The following is a 25,920-nucleotide window of genomic DNA, read 5'->3' as shown; positions in this document are numbered from 1 at the left end:
TCTCTACCTGATCTTGTGAAAGGAGAAGCACGTGAATCGTGTGTCGATTGCCAGTGCAGGTTCTCTTCAAGTTGGTAGAGTTATCTCTTTCATTCTATTACTGGTTTCACTTTGTAATCTGTTAAACAATTTTTTTAGTGGAACTGTTAATCACTCTTTGTAGTGATTAACGACTGGACGTAGATTCTGTTGAATCGAACCAGTATAAAAATCCCTGTGTGATTTTCTTTTGCCCTATACTCATTTTATTATNCACGCACGTTATATGCTTGGTAAATTTTCTGAAAGAAAATTGTTTAAAAAGATAAAATTGTTTCAACTGTGACTTGTTACGCTGTACGCTCTCTGTATTTTAATTCGCTGCGCTAAACTTTTTTTTAAAAATTAACCCCTACGATACCAACAGATATGAAGGGCCTTGTTGTGCCCTTTCCCTTCAGCGGGTATCTCTTCATCAGTGAAGGTGAGATAATCATTAGCAGTGATGTTGCTAACAATCCCTTCGAACTGGTCCAAGGAAATATTTTGCTCCACGTGAGCCCTGCCGAGTATTTTCAATAATAGCTTTCTGTGCGAGGTTGAATGCATGAGTAATTCGAAGAGGGAGATCCTAGGTGGCATGTGTTTCAGTTGATCTACCACTTTATACTCGCTTTGTGGTATAAACCTTAAGAATTCACAAGCTTCTTCATCGGAAACCTCTTCACCATAGCTCTTATCTGACAACAAGATCTTTCCTTCTGAAAGTTCCTTATCTTTCTTTGCCAAAAGCGACAGTGAACAGATTCGTCCACTTTTCGTTATATTGCCACTGCCTGATATATTTTCAATGATCGTCTCGTTGCATTCTTCTTCAAACACACGCGTGCCATATCTCCATGGGACAATCTTGTTATTTTTATAGGGAAAATGGGAAGGTGTTTGGATAACAACAGAGGTCTTTCCTGGTGCTACGAGCATAGGAGTGGTCTTGGTGAAGCGAATAACTAAAGGCTCTAGTAAAGTCATATTGGGTTCTCCATTCATTTGTGCAAATACCTCTCCTTCTTTATTCTCATAGTATATTTGTAAGAAACTTCTTTCAATCAGATCCTGGAGAATGCTCTTAAACACAGTACATTCATTAATGACATGTTCAGCTCCTGGGTGGATTCCACATGCCTCCCCGAGGTCGCTTTTGCCCCTTAGCAATCCTAGCTTTACCATTTTTTCAAAAATGAACTTTTTAGAACTTCGAATTTCACTTACATTCTTTACTAGCTTGTGTCTTCTCACCTCGATAGCATTTGTTGATGTATTTCCATGTTCGGCGAGGGGGTTAACTTCAACACTAGGTTTGTCCTCCTGGAATTTCAACCATCCTGCATCAATTAGCGATTGTACTGTGGATTTAAGAGCTATGCACCTCTCTGTCGAATGGCCAATGCCTCCCCCGTGAAAATCACATTTTACATTTGGATCATAATTGGGAGGGTAAGGTGGTTGTATAAGTCTCATGGGCCGAATACTAGCCAGTCCTTTTTTCAAGAGATGGGGTAACAAATCTGTATATGTCATGGGAATGGGCGTGAAATTTCTCACTAGGTCCCTCCTGGGGTGAGCGCTTTAACCCATGTTCTGATCAGGACCCAAACCGGCTCTGGCTCTCCAAGCATTATTTGAGACCTCTGGGGTTGATGATATCCTGGCTGACGATATTTCATTTGGGGACCAGGTGTGGTGTTGTTCACATAGGGAGGGTAACTCGAGCTTGGCGGATAACCATGAGTGGGAGCATGACCTCTCCACAGAGATACTGATGATGTCGCATGCACTCCCCCTTCTTTCTTTTTCCCCACATTAAAAATAGATTTCTTCGGAGTGATAGCTTGAGACGTAATTTTGCCACTTTTCAATCCGATCTCAATCCTCTCGCCTATGATGATGATATCAGCGAAATTGGAAGACACGTTTCCAATCATATGCTCATAAAATGGTGGTTGTAGTGTGCTCACAAACATTGCAACCATCTCCTTGTCATATAGAGGTGGCTCAACCTGCGCTGCCAACTCTCTCCATCGTTGCGCATATTCCTTGAAAGACTCTTCCTCTTTCTTTGTCATGTGGTGTAATTGTAATCGGTCTGGCGCATCATGTATGTTGTATTTGTATTGCCTTATAAAGGCGTCCGCCAGATTTTCCCAAGAATGGATATGAGAGGAATTCAAATGCGTGTACCAACTCAATGCTGCATCAGCCAAGCTATCTTGAAAGAGATGAATAAGTAATTTGTCGTCATGAGCATAAGCAGCCATTTTTCGACAATACATGGTCAAATGATTCTTCGGGCATGTGTTACCCTTGTACTTCTCGAATTTAGGCACCTTGAACTTGTGTGGAATTGTCACTCCTGGGGCCAGACTCAACCTTGCCACGTCACCAAACCCGTAGCTTTCAAACCCTTCTATGGCCCTCAGTCTGTCTTCTAAAATATCGAGTTTATCTTTTGTTCCTTCTACCTTTGCATGCAAGGGAGTTTCTTGTGCGATAACGGTGTGGAGAGGCTTGGATGCCTCAATTGTCTTTGCCTCGGTTGCAATGATAGGCCCTTGGGTACTTGTGGGAATTATGCTATTAGTTATGGGAAGTGTCAAAGGAGGCTCTTCTGACTGATCTCCAATGGGCGGTGTGTAACCTGGTGGTAAACCATACATTGGAAACGTGAATTGTGTGCCCACAGCGTTATGTATTGGAGGGTGAGTATTATCCTCGGCCTTTGCAGACGAAGTATCTCCTGCAGTTTTCATGGCTTTCAAAGCTTCTAAAATTTGACCGACTTGATCCTTTAGTTGGCTAATATCGGCCTTCACAGTTTCACGCTCCTCTTCCCAATCCTCCATAGCTTTGGCGTTTGCTCGAGTCCTATAAGGATGTCATGGAAGTCTTGCCGTTGTTTTTTTATTTGGCTTTAAACTGTTTTATTTTTTTTTATTAATTAATTTGGATTAGACGAAAAACGAATTATGTGAAAATGCAGAAATGATGCATGCTAGGAAGAAAAGGTGGAAATCACAGTTCCCTGATATCGTGGTAAGAGGAATTAACACAACCTGATTCCATCGCAAACAAACCAAACCCTATTTAAACTAAAAAAACAAAGTACAAGTTATGAAAATATCAGTTCCTAGCTCGGGTGATGAAAGTCTTCATCTCACCCACTAACTGTTTACAATAACTAATAAAAAGAGTGACTTCTTCAGGTGGGTTACAAAAATGTGTCATTATTTCAGCCTCAGATACCATCTTGGGGATATCTTTGATAGCTCCATTGGCAAGGGCGGCTAGTCGAGAGAAATTCCCCTTCCAGTGTTCCACGGTCTACTCTTGATTATGAATATGACTCTCCATCTGCCTCATCATAGCCTGATTTCTTTCTTCCACCTCTATCAATCTTGCTTGTTTAGCAATGCAACTCTCCATCTGCTTTACCACAGCCTGTCGCTTTTCTTCTGCCTCTTCACGTTCCTGATCTAGTTCTACCTCAAATGACATCGCCATCCTTTTCATTTGTCCTTCTGTTTCTTTGACTTGAATCTGGGCTTCCCTCAGTCTTTTTAGGGCTTCTTGTCTATCTCTCTTGGTCTCTTCATAAAGATATCTCCAATGTTCCTCAGCCTCTAGTGCCGTATTCCTTTCTTTGACCCTCAAGGCTAACTCTGTGCTGGCGGCTGCGAGATCTTGCTTTATTCGGAGCGTATAATCTCTTTCGATGCTTTGTTTCCTGAGAACCTCCTCATATGCCCGCGTTATTTCTTCTTTTTCCGCCCTCAAATCTACAACATCGTTGCGAGCATTTCGTAGCTCCCTTATTAACTTGGCATTCTGATTTTTCATTTCTTCTATTTCTCTCTCCAATTGTTTCACTTTATAAGACTCTGTGATGGATTTGAATGGCAATTTGATGTCCTTTACCCTTTGCGTAATCCAATTGTGATAACTGACTTCTTGGTTTATCACCTGTGTCCTTTCATCTGCTTCGAACCGCATGACGTTTCCCCAGGCTCTTCTGATCTCCCTTAGCTTTTCAGTAAAACCTCCATCTTCGTAATAAATGAAAAGTGGAGTGAGATAATCAGATGATGGTGCCCCTTTCATTGGATGCCCAAACTGTCTTTGAACCAAGGTAGGATTGTAATTGATACAGTACCGAGCTCCAATGAGTGGAATGTTGGGGAAATTACCACAATAATGGATGAAATCCCTGCCCCTAAGCCAAGAAGGATGCCACTTTATCTTCCCTCCATTGAGACCTGCAAAGAAATTAACCCATTCCTCTATCCCCATGTTCTTGTCTATCGTCCCCTTGAACATACGAGAAGTCAACCATTGATACAAAGCCGTCAAACAACATATGATCTTCTGTCCTTTCCTTTCACGGCAGAAACTCTTTGTCCCATAAACATCAGCAAGGATTGAAGTGACAGGATTCTCCGCTCTAGTCTTCTTTGCCACGAAGGCATCTATCGCTCCATAATCGACAAAATCCTCAATCTTAGGAAACAACATGATGCCGTATAAAGTAAGGGCCAACACGTCCATGAAGGTTTCCCATTCTTCGTTGTTAGCCAAATGATGAAGGTATTGCTCCAAATATTCTAGAGGGAGTCCTCTCACATGGTTTCTGGCTACCAACATGTCTTCTAACTCTCTCGGGGGCAATTTCATGATAGTAGCAATAGTAGTAATGGAAGCATGGTGCTCTAGGTGTTGGTACGGAGTTGTACCTTCCAATGGTGAGCCCAAGATGTGCTCGAATTCTTCTACGGTTGGTGCTAATTGGAAGTCTTGAAATGTAAAGCACCTCAATGGAGAATCATAATATTGAGACAATGTAGTGATAGCGAGTGATGACACGTCCACCTCCATTAGACTGAGTAGATTTCCAAACTTCTTTCTGAATGCTTCTCTCTTCATGGTCTTCATTCGCTTTCCTAATCTTATTAATCCCGTTAGATTCATACCGGGAACTCTGATGTGGGGTCTCCTTTTAATTATGGCAGAATTAGTTTGTTGCAAGGCTCTAGATTCCATGTTAAGTCCCAACCTTTACGATATCAAATAACTATGTGATTTCTGCTAGTACTAGTAAAAACGTGGCCAATGCATGTGATGTATGAAACATATATGCCAAAGAAATAATTAAAAGACAACATGTTTTATGCCCTTAAAGTAGGTCCAATGTCTTAAGTTTTAAGCAATGTATATGCAATCTCACAGGGAAGACTTCCTAAACCTAAGATTAAGGCCACTAGAGCTATGGTCCTCTTCACAGCTTTTCCACAACAGTTGGATGCAACTAGGTGTGAAATTGCATGTAAAGAGAACAGCCACTGGCTGGGGTTTTCACGATAGCCAAACTGGAGACAGTCCAGACGTGACACCGCTACACAACCCCTCTAATTCTATGTTGCACTCAGACCCGGGTATAGGGCCCCACTCATGATATGTCCAATGATAATAAAGAGAATAAAAGCATATAAATAAATTACAAAAATAAATAAAGACAAACATACATAAATAAAGGGAAAAAAAAAATAGAAGAAAAAAAACAAATTTAAATAAAAAAAAACACAACAATTTCACATTTAATTAAGAAGGCCTGATTCTCTAACGTCCCCAGCGGAGTCGCCAGCGACGGGACGGCGAACAGAAAAAACAAACGGCTTTGGAAAAGATTTTGGAGTCACCACCATAATTTATTATGGAAAAATATGGAAAACCCTAAAATAAAAGCATGGTCTACGAAAAANAGATTTTAAGTTCGGGAATCGATTACACGTAAGGAAGGTATTAGCACCCTACCGCGCCTGCCAAAGGCAGTACCTTTAATTAAATGTACAAAATTAATGTGGTTTTCAAAAATAATTAATTTTCTCCAAAAAAAATAAAATAAATAGAAATAAAAATAAATTATTAAGAAACAAAAAAATATTTTTTATTTTATGAACCCGACAAGGATTGACCTTGGTCCTACGTATATCCATTAATGGACAATCAGGGCTCACGTAGTTCTTTATCTAGAAAAAGGTTTGTGAGTTTGTTAACAAAAAAAATGGATTGATTTATATTTTTGAAAAGCCCGGAAATAAGGGATCACGTAATTTTGATAAAAAGATTTAGTTTAACAAAAATTAACTTTTTTGGTTTTAAATAGTTTTTGTATTTTTTATATTTTAAGAAAAAAAGAAGAAGAAACTGGCCATAGTCCAACGCGTACTTAAATTAAAAAAAAATTATGATTTTTAAGAAAACATTATCTGCGCGTAAAAAAAGTATTTTTGGAAGAAAACTTCAAAGTATAATAAAAAGAAAAAAATAAGAGTATGGAGATGACATACCTTTTTAGCTTCTGGAACTTCCTTAGTGCTTTCTCAGGTGGTTGTTGTTGACAGAACCCTTAGGTGTGAGAACCTATTTTTCTCTATACTCTTTCTTTCAATTTCTATTATCTCTAGGTCTTTTTCTCTATTTGTTCCAAGCCCATTTTCCTTCCACAAAGTGTGTATTTATAGGCATATATTGTAATATTAATGTGATTTTGCCTTAATGGCGAATTAATTGACAATTAGCAAAATAGGGAATGAAATGGTCTTGATTGCAATCAAATAAATCAAATAAATTTCGTGACAAAGATTATAATAATTGTCAGAAAATTTGCCCATTTAAAAAAAGGATCTTATTTTGTCTCTTCAGGAAGAAACTGATGCAGTAAATTATATCAATATATTTGTTATTATTGCTTACCATTAATGCCATAATATTGATTCGAATTATTACCATGTTAAACAAATATTTCAAAAACATTCTAAAATGATGTGCCCTGCATTGAGGAAGATTATTATTTTCTTTAATATTGATTATTTACCTTCCCGGACGAAATTGGGTGTTGACAATCAAGTTGATTGAATTATTATCCCAGTCGATTCCATTACTTTCCTGTGAGTTATGATTTCAGCTGTGAATTCCAAAGCAATGTTTTCTTGCAATACCTTTCATGATCCTTTGAAGATCAAGCATTTTAGAAACATAGAAATGCAAGAAAAATACTCAAACATGAAGTGAATATGCAGAACAGTTTAATGTAACAGTGTAAACATGTATAGTCAACTTCACTTAGTACAAAGTCAATTTCAAGATTCAATCAGATTCAATCAAGAAAATTAAGAGCAAGTGAATCTTAAACAAAACACTAATTTCCATTTCTTGTTCAAAGATATTACATTGGATGAGCCAGAACAAGAACAAAAACAAAAACAAAACAAAACAAAGAATGGCATTCTAAGCCATCATCAAAACGGAAAACAGAACACCTAAGACCAAGACCCAAACTACACTTATAGACACAAGGTATGTTGTTGTAAGCACATGACCCTTATTCTAATAACCCTCAATTCGAATCAGAGGTTTCTATAGTGTATTCTTCTGGTGAACTGCTTTCTTGTTGTTGTTGGGTTGCACCTTGGCTGTCAATTTTGTCATGCAAGACTCTAAATTGTTCAGCAGCAAATATCTCAAACTTGGTTTAAGGTGAAAACATAGTTTCATCTTCAAAGAACCATCCAATTGAAGTTTTCATCTCATTTGAAGAATCACAACAACATTTCCTCTCATTAATAACTTTAGCAACTTGCACTATAAGAACCTTGCTAATGAAGACAACATATGGTAGGTAAAGGGAATTTTTGAATGCAGCCAACTTCATGTGATTTTTAATAACTTCTATCCAATTCCTAGGAACTTTGTTTATGATGGCATGCACCAGGTATCTGTCTTTGGTGGTCAACCGATTGCGAACTATCCTTCCAGGTAGAATAATCCAAGAGAGAATGTGAGCAATGATTCTTTCTTCCTTTTTTAGACCTTCATGATGGTATTGTCCTTTTATAGACACATCTTTAGTAGATCTCCTATAGCTTGAGTACAAATCATTTTTCTTCGAGTTCACATTGAATTCAGAATTGGGCAGGTGTGAATATGCCCCTTTTGCTTCAAGTCTAGTGAACAAAAGCCAAATGAAATCATCTATCTCAATATCTACACCTTTTACTCTGGACTTCATGCCACCATCTACAAACTTTAGATTATGGTAGAAGACTTCCACTAAATCAGGATACCAAACACCCTTTATATGGACGAGGCTTGACAGTCGTTGCTCTACCAGTAGGCTAGGAAAATTGAAACCCTCTTTTTCGAATTTTCTAAACTTAAGAGAAGAGGGATGAGCCATAGCCTTAGCTGGGTTGATTAAAAACCTGTCCCTTATCTCCTCGTCACTAATCCAACCAGAAGGATCAGGATTCCTTGTCTCATCAATTTGCTTTCCTTTGCTATTATCAGGATTTCGGTTGGAAGAGGCCATTGAGAGCTAACAATTGGAAACCTTCCTCTTCAACCTTAGGGTAAACAGAGAGGTGGTGTACACAGCAGTAGGGATCGAGGTTTAAAACATTTTCGCACAGGCGTAAACGACCAAAAAAAGGCTCGTACTTTATTACCAAGGCATAATTTGAAATTTCTTTGAGTCTAGATCCAAAAAAACAAGAATAAACTCATTTGCAGTTCGGTGGAGAAAGTTATGAGCCAAACAACCAGTATATAAAGTGTTAACTTTAAAGAATAAATTGTACCTACTCAAATGTCCAAAAATTACAAATTAGTAGTCATTGGAAAGCTTTTTGAGTCTAGTTTCTAATAAAAAAAGAATCACATTATTAAAATAGCCAGCAAAGGTCAAAGTTGACAACAGGTTAACTTGGTCATGACACCAACATTGGGTCTTTCCTCCACCAAGGACTGCCCAAAACCCAGTTTTAAAGCTCTAATCAAACTTAAACATTAAAAATAACTTCATCAATTCAATAAATATGATAAAATTACGTAAAATTTCTTTGGCTACTAATGTGCCTATAGCTGGCTCCTACAGCACAAGTTTTTGTACAAAACCAGATTTTTGTTCGTGTAATCGTTTACAGGGTCCTTGTAATCGATTACAATAGCCAAAAAGGCCTATACTTGATTACCAAGGCATAACTTGAAAGCTCTTTGAGTCTAGATTCCAACAAAACAAGAATCAACTAATTTGGAGTTCGGTGGAGAAAGTTATGAGCAAAACAACCAGCAAATGTCAGAGTTGGCCGAAATATATAAAGCCTTAACTTTAAGGAACAAAATGTACCTACTCAGATGTATAAAAAGTACAAATTAGTAGTCATTGGAAAGCTTTTTGAGTATAGTTTCTAATAAAAAAATCAGATCATTTGGAGGTCGGTGGGAAAAGTTATCATTAAAATAGCCAGCAAAGGTCAAAGTCTCACATGTTAACTTGGTCATGACACCAACATTGGGTCTTTCCTCCACCAAGGACTGCCCAAAACCCATTTTTCAGGCTCTACTCATATTTAAACATTAAAAATAACCCTCATCCATTCAAGAAATATGAAAAAATTACGTAAAATATCTTTGGCTACTTATGTCCCCATAGTTGGTTCCTGTAGTTCACCTACCTTGGTTCAAAAACATATATGAGCTTTGACCTTTGCTGACTATTTTAATCATAACTTTTCTCACAGACCTCCAAATGATGTGATTCTTTTTGATTAAAAAATAGGCTCAAAACTCTTTCCAATAACTACTAATTTGTAATTTTTGGACATCTGAGTGGGTATAGTTAATTCCTTAAAGTTAACGTTTTATATATTCCTACCACCTCTGACCTTTGCTGGTTGTTTTGCTTTTAACTTTCTCCACCGAAGTCCAAATGAGTTTGTTCCTTTTTTATTAGAAAATATACTCAAAAAGCTTTCCAATGACTACTAATTTGTAATTTTTCCCATCTAAAATAAGAAACATGAAATAATAACTTGAAAGTAAATTCATTTAGGAAGCTTAGAAAAACATTGTTTTTGGGAAATTAACTGCATCTAGTATAGTGATATAAAATTATGGGTTGGTATTCATTTGAAATCCCTTTGAGTCTGGATTCCAACAAAAACGGAATCAACTCATTTGGAGTTCGGTGGAGAAAGTTAAGAGAAAAACAACCAGTAAAGGCCAAATTTGGCAGGAATATATAAAGCAATTTGTACCTACTCAGATGTCCAAAAATTACAAATTAGTAGTCATTGGAAAGATTTTTTAGTGTAATTTCTAATAAAAAAAGAATTGCATCATTTAGAGGTCGATGAGAAAAGTTATCATTAAAATAGCCAACAAAGGTCAAAGTTGACAGCATATTATCTCGCTCAAATTGCCATTGGCTACTTATGTGCTCACAGTTGGCTCCTACAGCACAAGTGTTAAGAGTCCGACAAGTGTACCGAATCGTACCAAGTAATAATAAATGATAAGTCCAAGTATCGTTTCCCTAGAGACTCTTAGGCCTAAATGTTCATGTGATATCTTGATTTCTCAAGACTTGAAAAAAATGAAAATTAGGGTTTTATATGCAAGACAGAAAATTAAATATGCATGCAAAGATTGATCAATTGATAGTTGAACTATATGGATGAATGGTGTTGTTGGGGTTTATGATTTCATCTTAATCCACTCTCATATATTTACTAATCCTACTTAATTCTACTTCTTTATCAATGTTAATGTTACTTTCTAAATTCTCCTAATCTCAATATCTTGTAAAGAGAGCCTACTCCTAATTACTAGTTTACTATGTCTAGTCTCCCTAGCAATTAATCATGCATTACATAATTCGCACAGAAGCTTAAGGAAATCGGTCCTCCTATCCCTATGTCTAGGTAATATTGCTACCGAGAGAATTCCCTCATGTCTAGACTTACCCACATGTGTCCATATAGATAGAATAAAAGATTATGCTATTGAATAATGTCTTAAACAAAGCCTGTAAATAGAATGGAGGAAAACCTCTAACAATTGATAAGAGAAAGCATATGAATAAAACAAGAATTTCAATATACGAGAGTTTCAATAGGATTACATCGTTTCCCCAACAACAAAGGAGTTTAGTTCACCATAATCATAGTGAAACTAGATGAAAATAATGGAATGAATGAAAACATAAACCTAGATTTGATAAGTTGGAGCTTCCGCCTCCAAGGAGTGAAAAAAGTGTTTCTGCGCCCTTTCTACCAAAAGATAGACCATCTGGTTCGTGCAGAACTATTTATAACACAGGAAAAATTACAGAATGGTGGCACAAGGTTGTGGAAGATGGAAAATTGTTCTTCGGAGTAGTATTCGTAGATTAATAGATTAACCAGAAGGGTTTTTACATAAGACATGGTTGGGGTCGTTGTCGCCCGACTCGTTGGCAAAGGTACGCCCCTCGAAGGTCTCGTCGATGGTAAGGGTAAGGTTCTTCTCATCCAACCAGCCCTTGTAGACTCTACCAAACTCATCTTCACCCAACAATGTGTCACCCTTGAAACTCTTGGCCACGAATTTCAGGTCTTTGAAACTGAACTTCTTCAAGTTGGGTTATTCTAGAATCTGGCTGTCAGGGGAAAAAAATGGAAGAGACCCTTCACTGATTTGAAAAATGAAACAATCAACGTGGCACACAGTAACAAGGGAATGTGACATCATACCTGGCTCGTCGTTTGTTATATCAAAGAAAAGTTAACACCATTCAATTTTAAGGACTAAACATGATAATTTCAAAACTAAAAAAGGACTAAAAGGAACAAACCTTTTTAATAGGATCTAAATTCAAAATCGATTGATAATTTAGAGACTAAAACATATTTAACCCTAAAATATATTATTTTAATTATTTATTAAGTCTGATATTTCAAAATGATTTTTACCAGAAAAATATCTTAAAAATATCATTTTATATTATAAGGAAAATTTGGTGATCTAAATTTTCTATTTATTAAAATATTTTTTTTATGAATTATATCACTCAAATCTTGCACAAACTTTTGTAAAATTTATTTATAAATTTACTTTCAAATTCTTAAAAAAAAAATCTTTATCCTAAAACCCATTTATTCACATATCCTTCAATCCAATTGAATACATCTATAGAAAGACTAGATGTAATTCAAAATTGAATAAATTAATATAAAATATTTATATTATTGTTTTGCCTATTTAAAACATTTTCTTAAAATATTTTATTAAAAACACACATGACTATTGTAGAGTGTCTAACTCATATAATAGTTATTAAATAACGTCTTAAAAAAAATTTTAGACACTGTTCAAATTCACCTTGTAGTGTGGTACTTAAAAAGAATAATAAGTAATTAGTTTGTGGTTAATCTAAATTTCTTTAATGGTGCGCTTAGTGCAAAGAATAAGAATAGTCCACAAAATGACACGTGTATGGCGCTTAGGCAAACGCGCGGTGTAATCCAATTCCGCGGGCTAAAGGATGGAAATGGGAAAAGGCGTTGGCTTTTCCAGAGTTTGGTGAGGAAGCCTCTTACACTTTTCCTGGTTGGCAAGCAAACGGTTAGGAAAATTCCAATCTCCTTCATACGACATTGACATACATACCCGTTCGTTGTTTCTCTTGCCTCTCATCTCCTTCCTTTTAAATATTATTTTTAACCATTACCAAAAACATTTGGTTGTTTTAAACTCAAGATCAATATTTACAATGTAGAGCTAGGTGACTTCCTTATTTCTTGGCATAATTGAAACATCCTAATATAATCCAGTATAGCAGTTGACAACATATTGGATTGGATACTGTTAATGTTTAACTGTAATTTGTAAAAATGAAAACTCAGTTCATAACCAATCTCTTACATGTGTGTGTACCGCTTAAAAAATATTTATGGACATTTTAAAATTTGTGTATATCTACAATACTCTTAAATATATAAAAATATATTTTATATATTTCTAAAATACAATTAATATATATATAATAAATTAAATATAAATTGAAATTTAATTTTAATTAATATAACCTAATAAAGTATAAATTATTATATTTTATTTAATAAAATATGAGTTAATTTTTTTAATTATCTTCTGTAAGTAACAGATACTTACTAGTTGAATAATATAATATTATTTGAACATAAATATTAACTATCCAAAATTTTGTCTAAAAATATCATATTTATATTTTTTTTGTCAGAATATCTTTATTTCTTAACATAATGGAAATGTCGAGTACACGTGTTTATATCAAAATATTTGATAATATATAGAGGATATGTATACATTAATTTTAAACAAATTTGATTTACTTATTTATAATTATCAAAATAAATATTTAAAAAAAATTAAAATGATATAAAGACAAGCTAAAAGTACAATATCAGGTAGAATGTCGTGTAAATAATTTATAATTTGTAGTTATATAAAATATTTAAAATAAACATTTTCAAATTAAAATAATGTAGATATACATTTTGAATGTTTTAGCTCAATTTAAGAGAATTAAGAAACATTTCTAATTAGAAATGCTTCTCCTATATATATATATGTCTAAATGCATAGGTTAATTTTTGATATTATTATTAGGAATAAATTTTAAACAGAAAAGCAGAAGGTAAAGTATGTGAAGTTAATTTTCCACTTTCTTACATTATTAAAATATAGAATTTTCCTACACCGTTTATAAAACAATAATAATTAATCATTATTTTTTAAATAAATGTTTTCAAAATTCAGGAATTTTTTAATAAATATTCTAATGTTCGTACTTTTCAAACATACAAAAGATTGATGAAATGAAAAAGCAAGCTTATTTAAATAGATATTTATTTATTTTCCAAAACTTCTACCTCATTAACTCCGATAACACAGTTTCTCTTCCAAGCAGTTGGTTAGTGCTCTCTTCTTCCTTTCATCTACTCTGTTTCCGTTCTCTTTCGATGCGTTTTAGCTCTCACTCATCAATAGAATTATCTCTGTTTTAATTCATCATCTAACGGTGATGGATGTTCCCAATTTCGCTTGAATTTCGATATGTTCCATAATTTTTTATTATCGTTGATGCAGGTACACGGTTTATTGAATATGTAAGAGTTACATGTCTATTATGCCTTGAATGAAATTATTATTATTATCGTTATTATTTTTATTATTGTTATCTACAACTATATATAGTTATTTAATCATCTTTGGAAGGGTTTGTTCAATTTCGGGATGAACACTTCATTTTGGGTTTAAGAAATGAACCGAAATTTTGGGATCAAAAGTTTACTTTGGGTTTAAGAAATGATCCTCTTTTGAAGCATAGCAGTGACAGTAGCTGAAAAGATTATATTAAACATTTCAAATACTAATTTCAATAAATTTGAGCTAAGGGCTATTTTATTGAGATGTTAAATAATATCAAAGTTGTTTTGTTCTATATTTTTCCTAATTACTAGTATCGCACTGCTCTACATGCTCTTTCTGTATTTTACTCTGTTTTCCTTTGTTTGACTCTCTGGGTTCTTGATTTACTTGATTATGTGTTGTAGCTTGCCTGCGAGAATGGGGTGGGGAGATATTTACAGGAGACGGATTAGGGTATTTACTATGGCTATAGTAATATACCTAGATTATAAGGTGAATTTTGTTGCTTAAAGGCAGCTTTTTTGTCTTTGAAATATGTAAGTCTATTGAACTTTTATTCTCTCAATTGATCTCCATAGGGCGTACAACAACGTGACAAATGGACTAGCAAATCTAGACAAGCTGCATTGTGGGAGAAGGCTCACGAGCGTAATGCTAAGCGTGTTCTAAATTTGATAATAGAGATGGAAGGCTTATGGGTTAAACTTGGGCAATATATGTCAACTCGCGCAGATGTGCTTCCTGCTGCTTATATACGTCTTTTGAAGCAGTTACAAGACTCTCTTCCTCCTAGACCCTTGGAAGAGGTTTTTCATCAAATATTTTATTTAAAAATTGTTTTAGTTTATGCTATGGAGGAAATATACATTCAGGAAAACATATACATTGTGTGATTTTAATAAAAATTCCTGCAAATTTTGAGCATTGGAGATGACTTTGTTCGTTAAATGCATACTATAAGAATTAAACTTTTTGTACTTTTGTTGGCTGTGAAATTATCACTTTTCTGTTGAAAATAAAACTCTTAGTTTGGTGTTGACAATCTTCGAACAAGAATAAGGGCCTCATTTGCTAATCTACTGGAGAATTTCAGTTTATTTCTTGAGTCACTACTGCTTCTAGACTTCTGAATTTAGTTTATACATGCAAGGTCTATGGCACCATACAGAAAGAGTTGGGGAAATCAATGGATGAGTTATTTGCTGATTTTGTGAACGAACCTTTGGCAACAGCATCAGTAAGATTTTAAGGATATTTTTGCTACTAGAGGATGATTATATAGCAGATAAAAATATTTGTAAGTTCACTGTTTTCTTTAATTTAGCTGGGTGAATTGTATCTGTGTGACACATTTATGCAGATAGCACAAGTGCACAGAGCGACTCTGCTCAATGGACAGGAAGTGGTAGTTAAAGTTCAACATGATGGTATCAAGACAGTTATACTGGAGGTTTGTTTCTTATTCTTTGGATATATAGATAAAGAGGTCAATGGAGCCTTTCAAAAGATTTTTGTGCCTACCTTTTTCTTTTCAGGACTTAAAAAATGCAAAGTCAATTGTTGATTGGATTGCATGGGCTGAGCCACAATATAACTTTAACCCTATGATTGATGAATGGTGCAAAGAAGCTCCTAAGGAACTTGACTTCAATCATGAAGCCGGTATTTTCAGATCTTTTCTTTAGATTGAATTTGATTCATTTGATCTAAATTTATGCTTGAGAATATCTTTGGTCTATTTTGTCTAGGGGTTTAGCACAAGCTTTCGTGAAGGTATTATTTGAACAATATGTTTAGAAATTTATGATTTATAGTCATTGATGGCTTATGACAAAGTATTATATTTTGAAAACCGTCTTTATTGTGGTATTTCCTACCTGACTTAGTTATGGTTAGTTTAGGAAATTTCTTAATTCAATCTCAAGGGTGGTATTTAGTTCCTCAGGGATTAGAGATATGCTTGATTATCAGACTTGAGATTCTATAGACTAGGGAGGTCTTTGTAGACATTACTCGTAGACCCAACTCATAGACTCGTAAGAGTCATCAATATCAAAAGAGAAATATAGACCATACTAATTCAAAATTAAACACCTTATTTAATCAATAGTTCCATAATTCTAAAATAACTAAGTATAACTCACATGACTATTATATAAGTTCAAACTATTCTCAATACATGAGTTCATACAATCATGAAAAAACAATTTGTAAGGCCAGCCATAAAATTTAAATAACTAAAAGTGGAAAAATATCTTTAACATTCTGTCTTACATCCTTTAATGATATCATCTCGAAGATCATCATCATCTTCATCACTGTCAAGCTCTAGCTCTACCTTAGATAATAAGTTTGCATCATCAACATTGCCAAAAATAACTGTATCGTCAAGATCAAATGCTTCTAGAATTTGACTAATTGAACTTAGTTCAATTATGGCAACATTTTCACCATACTTTTATCTTGAAGTAGATCAATCTCAACATTATCCCTATCTTTATTTATATATTTATCATCAGACTCATTATCCTAAAATAGGAGAACAACAATTTTTCTAATTTGTTTATTTTTAAGCTCCAAGTTATCCTTGACATAAATAAAGTTATTGATCTTTTTCTGATGCAAATTGTTTCTTCTTTTTGTATGAACCTATAAATAAATATGAACTCTTAAAAACTATATAAACCAAATAAAGAAAATTAAAAACCAAGAATAACATGGCAAACTTGAATTACCATTTCAAATGAGCTCCAATTACAGTCACGACCACAGGAACTGCATGTCAAACTCAAAAATCGAATAGCAAATCTATTCAATTATGGAGTTCCATCCCCAAACATTTCCTGCAAGTCTCAAAAAGGCGTAACTTTCCTACAATCTTTTTGCATTTTCTATAGAAAAAGGTCCTCTAGCATAATGAAAGTCATTAAGTTGCAAATTAGTTCTTTTCCTTTCTGCAACATTCCCAAAAGAAGATCTGATAAAGGGCTGGTGAAATTGTTTCAACCCATGACTTTGGTGTTAAAATTCCTTGGTGTTAACCACTGACCGTTCTTGGAGACTTGTAAGTAAATGACACCCAACAGGAGCATCACAGTTGCTACAACTTACAAAGCATAAGGATGATAGATGGCATCAAAAAGCCAAAGACAAATTGAATGTTCAAAGGTTCTCTGTTGGACTACTCTCAAATGGTGATACTTAGCACTGTATCGCAAGAAGTATTGGCTAAACCTAAGCCCAAGAAGAAAGTCAGCAATAACTATCGAAGGAATAGGTGACGCAGTGGTGTCGAGAGCGGTCATTTTTGGTCTTCAAGATTCTGAACAAAATGATGGTGGAGAAACATCAGTGGTGCACAAGGGGAAGAATCCCATTGGTGGAGGTAGAAAGGTGTTGGACATGAGGCATTGTATCAGTGGAGCAGCAAGGAAAGGAAGAGTGCTTGGTCTTAACAAGGAGCGTGCTTTCCACCTCTTCGAGATGGGAGAAGAGCCAGAAGCATAACCTAATCAAATGCCAACTAGAGGCTTTCCAAGTGGTTCTTGAGAATGTTTGGGAAACTAACAATGAGGGAAAATTGAAGGCCAAGGCCCGATACAAATTTGGAATTAGAGGCCTGCACAATTTTTCAGCAAATTGATTCCCAGGTGTAATGGGATGGCACCTTTCAGAATGGAGAAGATAGCGGAAGCGGACCAGGTGCTAGTGCATTGGTGGCACACGTGGCGGAGACGACGACAAGAAGGACCGACATTGAGGTGATGGTTAAGACTTGAGAAGAAGCCAAGGGGCCAACAGTACCAGTAGGGTTGACGTCAATACTAGAGGGAGGTTGCAGATGTGATGATATGAATAGTAGATAGAGAGGAATTAATTCAGTAGAGGATGCCATTACACATCTGTAAGAAGATACAGGACTTGGAGTCCAAAAATAGAGACAAACAACTTGAGGGAGAAAACCTTAGGTATCAACTACACCCCCAAAACATTGAAGTAAGGGCCAAAAGAAGCTCAGGAGAGTGAGGCGAACAAAATGTCAGTGGAGCGGTGATCTTCCGGCTAGGGAAGGGCGGCGCGTGAACAGTACGCGCTCGAGATTTGACGGAGAGAGGAGGCGAGTGATGGCGACCACTAGGGTTGGGTCGTGCTGGAGGAGGTGCACAAAACCCCTAACTGTGCCTAAGTAAATGAGGCACCGATGGCAGCAGTGACAACGGGCAGCAGCGGACGGTGGTCGACGGTGGAGAGGGGTAATAACTTTGAGGCAAGTGGTTACATTCTTCCAAACTTGACTATCTATTCATAACTTTTCTTCCTTATATTGAAGTTCCAAACTTGCTAATTTTTCACTCTTCAAAGCTAAACAAGCTAATCAATGGTGCTTTCAACTCATCAAGACATGCTATAAGTCGTGGCAAATCTATACATACTATGTCTTATCAAGTCTCTTCCTTTGGTGAACTTCTTCAACATGCTAATTAGCATTGCTCTACCATAAATGTAGGTGGTGATCCTTCTTCCTTTCTTGATAGTAAGTTGATGGAACTTCAAATAATTCTCAAAATCTCCAAAGATCAAATCAATGCAATGGACAACATATGGAGTCCTATACAAATTCTCCTTGTTTTTGCATCAATAATTCTGTTGGTGCTCTGTATTTGCAGCATAGGTTGTAGAAAGAAAGAATCTCCATCTCTTAGAAGTTGGTAGAAATCTCCTTTTCTAGATATATGTTTGCAAAACATATTGAGGAGAAGTTGTGTTACTGCCATGTTATTAAGAGGTTAATTGCCTATGTCTTAAATGACATTAGTGCTATTGGGTCTCCATTGTTTTTTGTTTTTTAAGAAAGTGGATTTTATGCTTAACTCAACATTATAAAACCAGCTTTGTAAAGTGAGGCTTTGCACCTACTTATACTATAATTTAGTCTTATTTCGAGTCAATGTGGGTTCTTTAACACATCCTCTCTCGTCAACTATTGGACATCTCAAGCACTGGACTACATGAGAACCTGATAGTGAGTGACATGAGCCCAAACACATTGCTAGGATAGTGTTAGGGTATAAGTGCGAGGTAATGAGAAGGAGAAGAAAGGTAGGAGGGAAGTGAGGTCGAACGGTATTGATTGTAAAGGCCGAACGATGAAAGGCATGGAGAGGTTAGGCCGAATGGTGGTCAAAGGGGAATGATCAGGCCGAACGGTGTGAGGCAGGGAGCGATTAGATCGAACGGTGGGAAGCAGGGTAATAAATATATATCCTAGGGAAATATTCAATATAAGATATTTATAATTAAGGATATATGCTAGGATAATATACGGGGGATATTTATATTAAATATATGGATATTTATATTAAATGCAGATATTTTCTGGGGAAATATTTAGTAAGAGATGGGCGGGAAATAATTAGTATAAATAAAGCTAGAGTCTAGGGTTAAGGGTATGCTTTTGATTAATGAGTTTTGTGAAGGATGTTATGCTCCAGAATAATTGACAGAGGTTATGCTCCCAATTATTGTTTGTTCTATTTGATTCAGTTATTCTTATCAATAAAAGAGGTTTATTCATCCATTTTCTATAGTTCTTTGTTTGTGAGAGTGTGTGAGAGATTGTTCTGGTTACGTTTCATACTCGGATACGCAACAATTGGTCTGACCTGTTAGATAGTCAAACAATTGGACCGAGCAGTGCTAGATGCCAGGAGGAACATCTGAATTGGACCGAACGGTATTGATCCGCTGAATTGGATCAATAGAGCGGATAAGTTGTTTGAGTTACAGGGGGTGTCTGAGGAAGAAAAGTTGCGTCTGGCCTACATCAGTATGGAAGGTAGTGCCGGATTCTGGTTCAGATTCTGGAGGGAGCAAACAGATAAGTGAACGTGGACAAGACTGGAGGAGGCAATGGTGGTACATTTCGGAGGAAGAAATCAGGGACCAGTCTTTGAAAGACTAGCGACCATTAAGCAATTAGGCTCAGTGGAAGAATACATCCAAGATTTTGAAATCTTGGTGGGGGCAACAGCTGATGGGGTACTTCATGGAAGGATTACAGAATGGAATTCCGAATCAAGTACGACTGCTTGATCCGCGAGAGTTGATGATAGCTATGAGGATAGTGAGGGATGTGGAGGAGATCCAAGGGGGCGTGAAGGCTGGGAACGAAAGTATGATCAAGAATCAATCTGAGGAGAGACCAAACGGTTCAGATATGCGGTTGGAGCCCAGTCACCCTAACTAGAGTCAAATTGTAACTGCTGTGGAGAGCTGAGCGACAATCACGGAGAGTGTGGGTTCCGGACGAAAGGAAAGAAACCTGAGGAATCTGCCCTATGAGGAATATGTGAAATGGAGGGAAGAAGGAAGGTGCTTTAGATGCGGCGGTCGGTCCTGCTCACCACTGTCCAGACAGGAGCTTGAGAGTCATGATATTGGCGGAAGGGAAAAGAACTTTTGTAACTCAAAATGAAGGATGTCCTAGCCGGCAATGATAAAGTCGAGCTTTCTCTTTGTTGGTCATGGTGGATTTAGAGATGAGACTCTTGGTAGGCAGATTACGGTCCTTCATGTAGTAGGCCATTCCATTCTCTAGCATGTCCAATTGTCCTCCCCGAGTTCTTGTCCTGCAATATACAAGCGTTGCTATAAAACACAACATTACATGAAAGATCTTTGGTGAGTTTTTGTATAGAAATCAGGTTGGTAGATAGTTTAGGAACATGAAGGACATTTTTTAAAGTCATGGATGGGCTTATTTGGACCCCTCCTTGTCTGGCTGCAGTGATGATGGTTCCATCTGCTTTGGAAATTTTCTTGTTGCTAGGACATGGGGAATATGTGGAGAAGTATTTGGGTAGAGGGTCATATGGTCAGTGGTTCCAGAGTCTAATATCTAGTAATGTGTAAATGGTGTATTTGAAACATTAAGCCCAAACGAAAGTGGAAACTTACCAGAATATGTCAAGGAGCACGTACCTGTTGGCTTCTCCAATTTACTAAGGATGGATCTTACCCGTTCTATCTCTTCATGATTCAACTGGACATATTCTTCACCTTGTGCATTAGCAATTGCCCTTGCCCACCTTTTTTTATGTGGACCTCCTTTCGGCCCTCATTCTCAGCTTGGGGTTTTTCCATCTTCTCCTTTTGGCCCCATTCTGCTTGAGGTTTTTCCATCTTTCAGCCCCATTCTCGGCATGGGGACTTTCCATGTAATTTCCAACACTTTTCCCTTGTGTGGCGCAACTTGTTACAGTGGGTACACCAAACCTCCTCATGTTTTTTCTCCATACTGGGAACCCAGTTTTTCCTTTGGTTAGCAATCATGATTGTTCCTCCTTCAGCTATCATTGCAAAACTTTCGGTGGTTGAGGTCTCTAGCATCAACCCTCTCCTTCTTTCTTCACTTTGGATAATGGCTACCACTTCATTAAGCCCTGGGACTTTCTCTTTTCCCAGGAGTTGGATTCGGACCTGGTCATATTCAGGATTTAGGCCTACCAAAAAATCTTAGACCCTATCTTGTTCAATATACTCTTTTAGAATTGCTGAGTCTTCTGAACACTTTGCTTTTATAACTCGATAGTGATCCAATTCCATCCATAGAGACTTGAGTTGATTGGCATATTCTGTAACTGATTTATTTCCCTGTTTGGCAACCACGGTTTTCACTTTTACATCATAAATTTGAGCAGCATCCTTGGCCTTAGAGTAAGTTTGTTCGACTGCCTCCCAAATTTCTTTTGCTGATTTCAGAAACATGCAGGTATCACTAATTTGAATTTGGGATCTGTCTCATCAGGTGCATTACCAGTCAAGTGACTAATCTTTCCTTTTTCTTTCAAGACGGTCCTAATCATTTGAGACCATTTGAGGTAATTCTTCCCATTTAACCGATAAGCAGAATGAACATTTTGCAATTCATCAGCAGCTTGGGGTCTGTCCCCAGTTTCCAAGTTCTCAACTTCAGCCATAACCAGGTGCGATCAAGGTAGAGAGAGTTGCGTGCAATGAAGGCTTGCGACAAGGCTTAAAGGTAGCGCAACAATGAAGGCTGCGGTTTAGGTTTAACGGCATGGTCAGAGACTCCCAAGGATCAGGAGCTCTGATACCATCTCAAATTTAGAAGGAATAATATTCTTTCTTATTACTTTTATGAGGTTACTAACCTCTCTCTCTCTGTGTATATAGATATATATATATATATATATATACATACATATATATATATATATATATACATACATGAGTCTGCAGCCTATTTTAGGAAATATGGACTGCTAATTCTAAGGGACAGATCCCTATGATTACGGATCAATCATACATAAATAAACCTAATAGTGGCAGCACACAACTGTTACAGAAATACCGCATATCAAATATAAAACTTCCTAAAATACACCACGCTAATCACTGCTTTGAGAGTTACTATTATAATATATAAGGAGCTAATCTTATATAGGGAGGTAGAGGATAACAAATCTTCTCTATCTTTGTATTGATTCCTTTTTCTGAATATAAATAAAGTACCCATGCTGTTTCAGAAATGCACAGTTTTAGCCCAATGTTTCTCTCTTCCTTGGAGTTTTAACACTTACAAATAGAGGAGCACAAAATGTAATGAGGTTGATTGGAATTAATAATATATTTCTTTTTCCCTCTCATTATTCAAGTATAGCCTTAGGTGTGAGGTTATTATAATGCTGCCTTAATTGTGGGCATTCCTAGTCCATCTTATTGTGATGATTTTTGCATTCCCTTGTTTACTCATCTCAGCAAGCAGTTTTCATTTCCATCGCACCACTTAAGGCGAGTTTCTTACTAGCACATTTGTTTCTCTAGAAAACACTAGAACGGTGGCTACAAATCTTGGCTGCAGAAACCAATATGATGGAAATATGAGTGCCAATAGAGTGGATGTTTTGATCCCAGATGTAATTCAGGTATATTCAATTTCTTTCTATAAAATGTTTGATTGAAATATTCAAAATGCATAGATGTTAGAAATTAGGCATCATAGAGACACTTTTCCATTCATTATCATGTGACCTGATTAGACGTTTGCATATTTCTATTTGAGAATAGATGTATTCTAAATTTGACATATTTCACTACAGGGTACCTTTCTGAAGTATTTTTTCTTTCTTTTACGTAATTTTAAGTTGATTAGCTTATTAATATGCTCCTATATCATGGCTAGTGCGAACTTCTAGTGGGTGGATAACTGTTGGTACCTTTAGATTGCAAGCGTTCAAAATGAAATGTGCCTCATGTTTATTCTTATACTTTTATCTTCTTTTTTTTTTTTTTTTTTCCCGTAAGTTTTCCTATTTTTAAAATCTGGTTGCTTCCAATGATAGTCTACAGAAAAAGTCCTTGTTTTGGAATACATGGATGGCATTCGGTTGAATGATCTAGAATCACTAGAAGCTTTTGGAGTAAATAAACATAAGATTGTCGAGGAGATTACTCGTGCCTATGCTCACCAAATATATGTAGATGGGTTTTTCAATGGTGATCCACATCCAGGTACTTTGTCTCTCCCTCTATGTTTATGCTTTGTGTGCTGGTGTGAATGATGTACACATGTATGGCATTTTAATTTTTTTACTGAAACTTTATGAGAACATTATGTAAACTTGTAATTATTCCATTTGATTGGGAAAGTTTTGGTTCTACTACAGGAAATTTTCTTGTTAGCAAAGAATCTCCTCATCGTCCCATTTTACTTGACTTTGGGCTTACGAAGAGACTATCAAGCACCATTAAGCAAGCGCTTGCAAAGATGTTTTTGGCCTCTACTGAGGTTGGTTCATGCTTTAATGTTGTTCATGTTTATAGATACTAATAATGTCATATATATCTAGTGGTTATAACTTTCATTTTATGGTAAAGGTGGGCTGGCTTGGATCCTAGCTACCTCTTTCCAATCTCACGCGTTGAGGCAAAACTATGAAGCAATGCGGCAAGATATCCATGCAATTTTGAAATTGTTGGGAGATCGCAAACAAGATCCTCACGCGCCGCGTCGTGAGGGTAGTGAATCCTCCGTCAACGAAAACGACGGGAGACCGAAAGGGGATAGGGAAAGAGGTTGTGAAGGAAATCAAGAAGGTCAGGTGGATTGGCGGAAACGGGTGGAGCTCTCGGCATTCGAAGGCGGCAATCCATTGATCTAGATTAGTCGAGCCGAGAAAATTTTCAGGGTGCAAAAGGTAGACGAGAAGGAGAAGTTGCAGTTAGCTTTCATTAGTATGGAAGGATACGCGACCTACTGGTTTCGCTTCTGGAGGGAGAAAACCAAGAACAATTCTTGGGAAGGTTTAAAAAGAGCTTTGATGATCAGATTCGGAGAAAGGGGTCGAGGGTCAGTTTACAAAAGGCTAGCCACCGTTAGACAGGTGGGGACGGTGAGTGAATACGACAGGGACTTTGAAGTTCTAGTGGGGCAAACAACGAAGATTCTGGAAGAACAGCTCTTGGGATATTTCATGGCGGGCCTTCGCGAGGAAGTGTGCGATCACGTAATATCCCATGATCCCTATGAAATAGTGAAACAGATGAGGGGAAATCTCCCTTGTGTTGAATATACACATAGGGTCCTTTATTTGTAATAGAAGAAATATGGGTTAAGCCCAAAATACAAATAAGAAATATAAACAAACTAAATAAGAAATATAAACAAACTAACTAAAGATAAGAGATAAATATAAACTAAATATAATATCTCTAACACTCCCCCTCAAGCTGAAGCATACAAATCATATGTTCTAAGCTTGTTAAAAAGATAGTCAATTCTAGGTCCTCGCAAGGACTTAGTGAATATGTCTGCCAACTGGTTGCTTGAGTTAACGAACTCAGTCTTGATATCTCCGGATATGATTTTTTCTCATAAAATGGCAATCAACTTTAATGTGCTTGGTTCTCTCATGGAAGACAGGGTTAGCGCTAATATGAAGAGCAGCTTGATTATCACATTTAAGTGACATGTGAGTGATATCTCCAAATTTCAATTCACTAAGTAATTGTTTAAGCCATACAAGCTCACAAGTAGCTGATGCCATAGCTCTATATTCTGCTTCTGCGTTGGACCTAGCCACAACACTTTGCTTCTTACTTTTCCAAGATATTAGGTTGCCACCAATAGAGACACAATATCCAGAAGTAAACCTCCTATCAGAAGGGGAACCAGCCCAATCAGCATCTGAATAACAAACGATTTTTGTATAGTTGTTAGGACCATATAGCAAACCTTTTCCAGGTGATCTTTTAATATACTTCAGTATGCGAACAACTGCATCCCAATGGTCTTCACATGGGGAGTTAAGGAATTGACTCACCACACTAATTGCGAAGGAAATGTCAGGACGTGTAACAGTAAGATAGTTTAATTTACCAACTAATCTTCTGTAACGTTCAGGATCTGAGAAAGGCTCCCCCTGATTTGGTAGGAGCTTGATGTTAGGATCCATAGGTGTCTCAACAGACTTACAGTTCATTAACCCTGTTTCCTCCAATATGTCTAACGCATACTTCCTCTGAGATATGACAATACCATCATTGGATTGTGCTACTTTAATACCCAAAAAGTACCGGAGTTTGCCAAGATCTTTGGTTTGAAAATGGTGACAAATGTGTTGTTTCATCTGAGAGATGCCAAGGTAGTCACTTCCTGTGGGAACAATATCATCGACATACACTATTAAGTAGATACATCCAGCATTTGAGTGGCGATAGAACACTAAATGATTCGCTTCACTACGAGTCATACCAAATTGTTGAACAACACCACTGAATTTACCAAACCAGGCCCGAGGAGACTGTTTTAGGCCATTTAGGGATTTGCGAAGACGACATACCAATCCAGATGACTCC

At 36.6% G+C, this 25,920-nt stretch overlaps 2 protein-coding genes across 5 annotated transcripts in view; one reads left to right on the top strand and one right to left on the bottom strand.

The window, feature by feature from the left end:
- Positions 1 to 1,580: 1,580 nt before the first annotated feature.
- Positions 1,581 to 2,879, bottom strand: LOC111241863. Its single transcript, XM_022782205.1, has one exon. The coding sequence runs from the start codon at positions 2,877 to 2,879 to the stop codon at positions 1,581 to 1,583; it is 1,299 nt and encodes a 432-aa protein (XP_022637926.1).
- Positions 2,880 to 13,703: 10,824 nt separating this feature from the next.
- LOC106764583 overlaps positions 13,704 to 25,920 on the top strand; it is a 29,777-nt gene continuing 17,560 nt past the window's right edge. Inside the window, exons 1-10 of one of the 4 annotated variants that reach the window (XM_014648851.2) lie at positions 13,704 to 13,801; positions 13,978 to 13,997; positions 14,445 to 14,532; positions 14,619 to 14,846; positions 15,191 to 15,277; positions 15,401 to 15,490; positions 15,576 to 15,702; positions 22,888 to 22,988; positions 23,406 to 23,574; positions 23,730 to 23,851. In XM_014648851.2, the coding sequence (XP_014504337.1) occupies positions 14,458 to 14,532; positions 14,619 to 14,846; positions 15,191 to 15,277; positions 15,401 to 15,490; positions 15,576 to 15,702; positions 22,888 to 22,988; positions 23,406 to 23,574; positions 23,730 to 23,851 (999 nt within the window). In that variant the 5' untranslated portion in view covers positions 13,704 to 13,801; positions 13,978 to 13,997; positions 14,445 to 14,457. The other 3 variants (XM_014648850.2, XM_014648852.2, XM_014648849.2) reach the window with 3 other exon arrangements.

The sequence above is a fragment of the Vigna radiata genome, chromosome 6 (genome assembly GCF_000741045.1).
Source record: "Vigna radiata var. radiata cultivar VC1973A chromosome 6, Vradiata_ver6, whole genome shotgun sequence".
Taxonomy (NCBI): Eukaryota; Viridiplantae; Streptophyta; class Magnoliopsida; order Fabales; family Fabaceae; genus Vigna; species Vigna radiata.
Note: the sequence above shows the minus strand (reverse complement) of the source record. Positions and strands in the feature narration are given on the sequence as shown.